This window comes from Chelmon rostratus, chromosome 3 (genome assembly GCF_017976325.1).
Source record: "Chelmon rostratus isolate fCheRos1 chromosome 3, fCheRos1.pri, whole genome shotgun sequence".
NCBI classification, from domain to species: Eukaryota; Metazoa; Chordata; class Actinopteri; order Chaetodontiformes; family Chaetodontidae; genus Chelmon; species Chelmon rostratus.
The window spans coordinates 24,081,567-24,087,697 of record NC_055660.1 but is presented as its reverse complement, the minus strand read 5'-3'; the positions used below and the strand labels follow the sequence as shown (position 1 = coordinate 24,087,697).

The window sequence follows — 6,131 nt, the reverse complement described above, 5'->3', positions numbered from 1 at the left end:
ATATAGAGCTCATTCTATGGTAACCAAAACATAACGATTCTCATTTTCAGGTAATTATACATTAATGAAAACAGAATTATGAATATTATATTCCATTTCTGCCAGTTGAGTCCCATAAATCCTACACAGTGGTCCTTTAAAGAAAAATCAATATTTGTATGTTCTGTGTCACACCAGTGACAGCGTCAGAGTAAATAATAAGCAACTGTGGCACAACAGTGACAAAATTCCATGAAAATATGAACAGCAGTGAGGAATGCAGTCATGCACTCTTGTGGCTTTCAAATGACAGTTGAAATAATGTCTTTATTTGATCTTTTCGAATGTGCTCAAAGCAGAGATGTAAACACTTATTCTTTTAGAAAAGGACAGAGGTTGGTGTTACATGAAAACCCTTCAGTGTTGTTCATTATACAAACAATACATTTTCATCATGTGATATATGTGTGATAATGAGGCACCACACAATAGTACTGTACTGTCTTCAATTATTTACACAAGGAAAAAAAAGCATCAGCCTTCCCGGCTGTAAATGCTTGAAATGAAAAGCTGCAAATACTGCCTGTAGAAGTCGTTTGTGTGTCTTTGTGTATACAATAATAGTGTGTGTGTGTGTATTCATATGTGTGTGCAAGCAGCAGACATGACAACAGAGTGATAAGGTGTTTGGTTTTTACTGCGGCTATAAGTGCTTTTTGTGGCTGTAAGGGCGTAAAAAGACGTGACAGTAAATAGGATGGAGGAGAACAGAGAGACACTTGACCAGAAAGAATCAAGCCATTTGAGAGAGCAGGCTTACACGCACACACACACACGCACACACGCACTCACACACTCACTCACACAGAGAGAGAGAGAGAGAGAGAGAGACAATCACTAACTGGCAGTTGGATTAAGATGCGGTAAACTCTCTGGCTCACTTTATCACAACACAATTCCATGTTATATACTTAGTCCTATCTTTCTCTTTTACACACACACACACACACACACACACACAGTGAAAGCCTCAGTGGGTTCCCATCTGCCTCAGCAGTGCTGCTGTATCCATATATTTTCTCAGAGGAGAGTGAAACACTTGCCTGCGAGAGGAAAATGCCCTCATGCCACTCTACTGTGCACGACACGGTATACAGACTGAGTCCGATCCACACGTACGAGTTCACAAAAAAACACACGTCCTGATAAAAAGTTGCCTCTGCAGCTCTCAGTTTAGACACTTCTGAAGCAGAAACGTGACTTCAGATTTTAAGGATGAGTCTTTTTGCGTTTCTTAGTGAAACAGTTTTGCTACTGAAACAGTAAGCAAAGAGCCCCTTCGTCCCATTGGTCCTCATGTTGAGCGCGTGACGTTATAGAAAGGTAGAGAAAAACGGAGGGAGAGACAGAGAGAGAGGAAAACGCTGTCTAATGTCACAAACAACGGTTGTGTGGAGATTGTCAAGGCCTTCGCATTATATTCAGTGAATGAGGTCTCATTTTACATCAAGTGTCTCTGTAAACCCTTCGTCTCCTGTGCTGTTCATGCAAGTTTAGCCACTGTGGCGTGCATGCATCACAGTAGCTGCTGTGAGTCAGGTGTTTAAATGGAGGGAGAAGAAGTCAATGAGGAGAGGAAATGAGCCGAGGCCCACACCAGAATCCAAAGCAGCCTCTGTGGATATTATCAATGAGCTTACTCCAGTACTTTAAACCCCCTTTCTGCACCTTAGTTCAATCCTTTGATCCGTTAAGCGTCCCTTCACTTCTAGTGCAATCCCTGAAAAGTAAAGGTGTGACAGCCCCCCCCCCAGGCCAGCACTTAATATACTACAGCTCGGAACATTTTAAATTTGTGTCTGCTGGGTAAAATGTCTGTTACAGCCCCATCCGGTCAGGAAGCATTCAGAAAGAACGTTTCCATGACTTACAGAGGATCTTCTGGAAGGCTCTGCGGAAGTCCTGGTTGAAGATGGTGTAGATGGCCGGGTTCAGAGAGCTGTTGCAGTAGCCAATCCAGAAAAAGAACTTGAACAGCGTTTCGGGTATCTGGCACGGCTCCCGACAGATTCCATACAGGCTGTAGGAGAAGAAGAACGGAAACCAGCACACGACGAAAACGCCCATGACCACGGCGAGAACGAAGGTGAAGCGCTTCTCCCGAGCGGCGGAGACTTTCTTCCGATTGACGGTGCTCCTGCGTTTGCGGCGAGACGAGAACAGCTCCATCGACTTGGAACTGGCACGCGACTTCCTGCTGGAGTATTTAGAGGCGGAGCTGCTTTTCCGGCTGGACTTCCTGTCTTTCCTGTCGTCATGGTGATGTTTGGAGGAGCTGGAACTTTTTTTAGGTTTCTCGTCCGATGAGCTGCTGTCGTCGAAGTCGTCCTCGTGGTCTGTTGCTGGATGTTTCGGCTCGTTTGGTAGATGGGGTCGAACTGCCTGCTCCTGGCAATGCCCGTTCTCGCGGTCCTGGTCTTTCATGCTCCCGCCTGTGTTGGACTTTAAGGACCCTCCTCTGCCTGGTTCGGCTTGGTCCATCCCATTCTCCAGCGGCGAGTCCACATCCCTTTTCTTCTCTGACATTGTTCTGGTCCTGGTCTTTGCCACTTGGTAGATCCGAATATAGACCAGGATCATGATGACACAGGGGGCAAAGAATGAGCCAATACTGGAGTAGAGAATGTACCACGTCTCATCATTCAGGATGCACTGGGGACTGGCCTCGTTGCTGCTTCTGTCCATCGATATCAGCGGTGGGAAGGAGATGACGGCCGAGATCAACCACACCACCACAATCATCCCTTTAACTCTTTTAGGCGTTCTCTTCAAGTTATACTCTACTGCCTGTGTCACCGACCAGTACCTGTCCAAACTAATGGCACACAGGTGAACGATAGAAGAGGTGCAGAACAGAACGTCCAGAGCCAGGTAGATGTCACACCAGATTTTGCCAAAAAACCAGTAGCCCATGAGTTCATTTGCCAGAGAAAAGGGCATGACCAGGGTGGCCACCAGTATGTCCGCACTGGCCAGGGAGACGAGGAAAAGGTTCTGGGGTGGTTTCAGAGCTCTGCTCGTCAAAACGGCGATAACGACCAAGACGTTCCCGACTATTGTAAACAAAATCAGAAAGCTGACAAGTCCTGCCAGACCCCAGATAGCGAGCTGCGTGTACTGGCTCTGAGAGGTGACATTAGAGGAGATGTTGTCTGCCTCTGTCCTGTCCTCCAGCCTGGAGCTATTGAAGAAATCCATTCTGACTCTTTTTCTTTTCTTTCTTTCTTTCTTTCTTTTTTTTTTTTAGTCAAGGTATGACTTTTAAAAACGTAAAATGCGCGGAAATAATCTGTAGAAATATCCCACTGGGACCTGAGCGCATATATATTCACTACAGAAATCTGACACCCTCAGTCTCTCCTCACCTGCGATCTCCCACATCCTGCGCGCAAGTCTGTCCGTTGGTAAGAAAAGGAGAGAGAAAAGGAAGGGGGAGAGAGAAGACACAATGTGCAAAGTCTTTTAAGTCGTTATTCCAGAAGCGCGCAGGCTGCCCAGCAGCAGAGTGTCCATGGTCGGAGAGAGAGCGGGCTCCCTCCTCAGCACGTCCTCTCCCATCCCGACTGCGCCCGCATCTCTCCACCTCCGCCTCCCCGCCGTGTCCTGAGAGAGGTTTGTAACAACCACGTGTCTCTCTCTCTCTCTCTCTCCCTCTCTCTCTCTCTCTCTCTCCCTCTCTCTCTCTCTCTCTCTCTCTCTCTCTCTTTCTTCATCAGAAAAAAAAACTAGCAGGGACCCTCTGTGCCGCGGAGAAGAGATGGCGGCATGATTGGAGCAGAGGAGACTAAAAAGCACCTATATCATACCAAAATGCTCTTTGCAGCTGATCTCTTGTGTGAGCATGCTGAATCAGATCAGTGCAGGCTGCCGCGGGAGGAGCGCTCGTTTAATGCGCGTCCTGTTCGTGCGCCGTGCAGTCAAACTGGCTGCGGACAGACCGGACAGCTGATCAGCGGATTTCGCTCCTGATCTGACTTGTGAAGGTCTCTCTCAGTATTTAGAGGGTGGTCAGCAGGGGAGGTCACATTACTGGTGAAGCGCACAGACTGACGGCACGGAGGACACGCTCTCCTCTGTCCTTCTGTGCGCACGCTGGAGGTCAGTATTGTAACAGCCAGCTCCGGAGGGACAAACAGGCGAAGACACCCATCATGAATCTAAAAAAAAAAAAAAAAAAAAAACATTAGATATGTAATATTGGATCTACACAGGCATCAGGTGAAAACATAATCCGCTGTATTGATTAATTGGCCCTGTTGGATGAACATAGACCTGTGACCTTGCAGAGGGAACTTTTATCATTTCCCTGCACTCTGCCATTATAGTTTGTGTGTTTGTGTTGTGGTAATTGTGTTGATAAGAAGATTACAGGATTACACGGTGCAGTTGTCATGTTCTGATGGAGATGAGACGCACTCAGCTTTTGGGGATATCAAAGGCGCTAAATCCTCTGCATGGAAAGCAAGTGTGCGTGTGCGCGCGGCAGAATGGGGCTGGCATGATGCATGATTAATGAGTGTACACCTTAAAGTCATGGGAGCATCTCCTGGGTGGGCTTTATCACATGCAATAAAGTGCTGAATCGATCATGACTGTGACTCCCAGGTTTTCTTGTGTTGTGTTATTTATTCATGTGCTTTCATTTCCCCCAGGACACAGATGCTCATGCGCACTAGCCATGAACACAAAGTTTTTGGTCTGCCCTTTTGGCTCTCTGCTCCTGTTAACCCCCTCTGATCTGAGTGTTGCTGCCGCCTGGAGAAAGCCTGCCTCTCCTTTGTACAGCCTGGTATTAAGTTCCTGGACCAGTGTGTTTATTGAACGGTCTCCCAGCTAAGTACCTGTCATTAATCACAGGCCGCTCAGCCATACTGAATTAAAGAGCACCCACTGCCGCAAGAAACGCTCAAGTCCAAATTGATCCTCGTCGAGGCTGTGAGGTGGAACGAGGAGAGCTCAGGGGGTCGTGGTCCATTCACCTGCACACAGTCAGGACGGCGGACAGTCTCCAACTTGTCCCCCCACCCATCCTCCAAACACGCTGCTCCTTCTCCTGCTGCCTGTTTAAATTGAACTAAGGCTAGAGTGATCCTGTCGGTCAGGCTGGGTGCACTCTAAGCTGATTTTCAACAGACAGACAAGCCTTATTAAGGTCATTAAGTCGTGTCCCGGGGCCACAGCTCTGTCCATATAATTGGGGCACCAGTGAGCGACCTCAGCCATTACCAAGCCCTTTTCTGGTTTCCAACATTGTGCTCTGCTCTCAGAGAATAAGGTGCCTCCTCCTGCTACAGTATTAGCCAGAAGCCAGCGTTTAGGTGTCAACGAGACTGTGCTGAATATTTTTATCTCTTTAAATCAAGGCTTTGTACTTTTTTTGTGATGTACTAAATCACCCTCTTTTTTTGTTCTGTTGCATTCTTTGTTATTCTCGTTGAGTCACTGCAGTTGAACAAAATGTTGCCCTCTTTTGAGCGCTTGCTGTTTTTGTTTGTGTACTACACGCCGCAGCATTTGTGGAACTGAACATGGAGGAGAAGCCCAGAGCTTCCTATTAAAGGGGGCAGAGAGAAGCAATATGAGCTTAATAAGACTCATCTAACGGAGCTTCAGAAACACCTGATGTGTTCTCCCAAGGAAACATAACCAGCCTTCTGTTCCCCATTGAAATCCAATACAGTGACCAGTATGGTTATTGCGCTTGATCACCCCATCATCTCCTCATAACAGCTTGAAGACATAATGCCACAGGCGTCTACTTCCTGCTAAGGAACTCTTAATCGCCTGCTTGTCGAGTGCGCATAAATGTACATCACGAGCACAGAATACAAAATCAGCCACATGTTGACAAAGGCTATTCCCTGTAGAAATCAAAGCTGTTACCAGTAATGGCAGCCACTGCTATTTTCCCCACCATCCCTAATGTTTCCATATAGGACCCCATAAGGGGAGGTATAGTACCAGCTGTTGACAAAGACAAATGGCAGTGTTCCTTGGCAGACGACTATAGAGTCGAGAACAAATAGTTCAGCTGAGCAACCTCTAGCCCAGGGGAGCTCCTCTCGCGCTAGCATCACCTCATGGAACAGGGG

The 6,131-nt window shown here is 47.2% G+C and overlaps 1 protein-coding gene across 1 annotated transcript; it reads right to left on the bottom strand.

Annotated features, from left to right (window-relative positions):
• Positions 1-1,884: 1,884 nt before the first annotated feature.
• On the bottom strand, positions 1,885-3,237 carry adra2c (adrenoceptor alpha 2C). Its single transcript, XM_041934050.1, has one exon. It carries the CDS (start codon positions 3,235-3,237, stop codon positions 1,885-1,887), a length of 1,353 nt encoding a protein of 450 aa, XP_041789984.1.
• Positions 3,238-6,131: the final 2,894 nt, after the last annotated feature.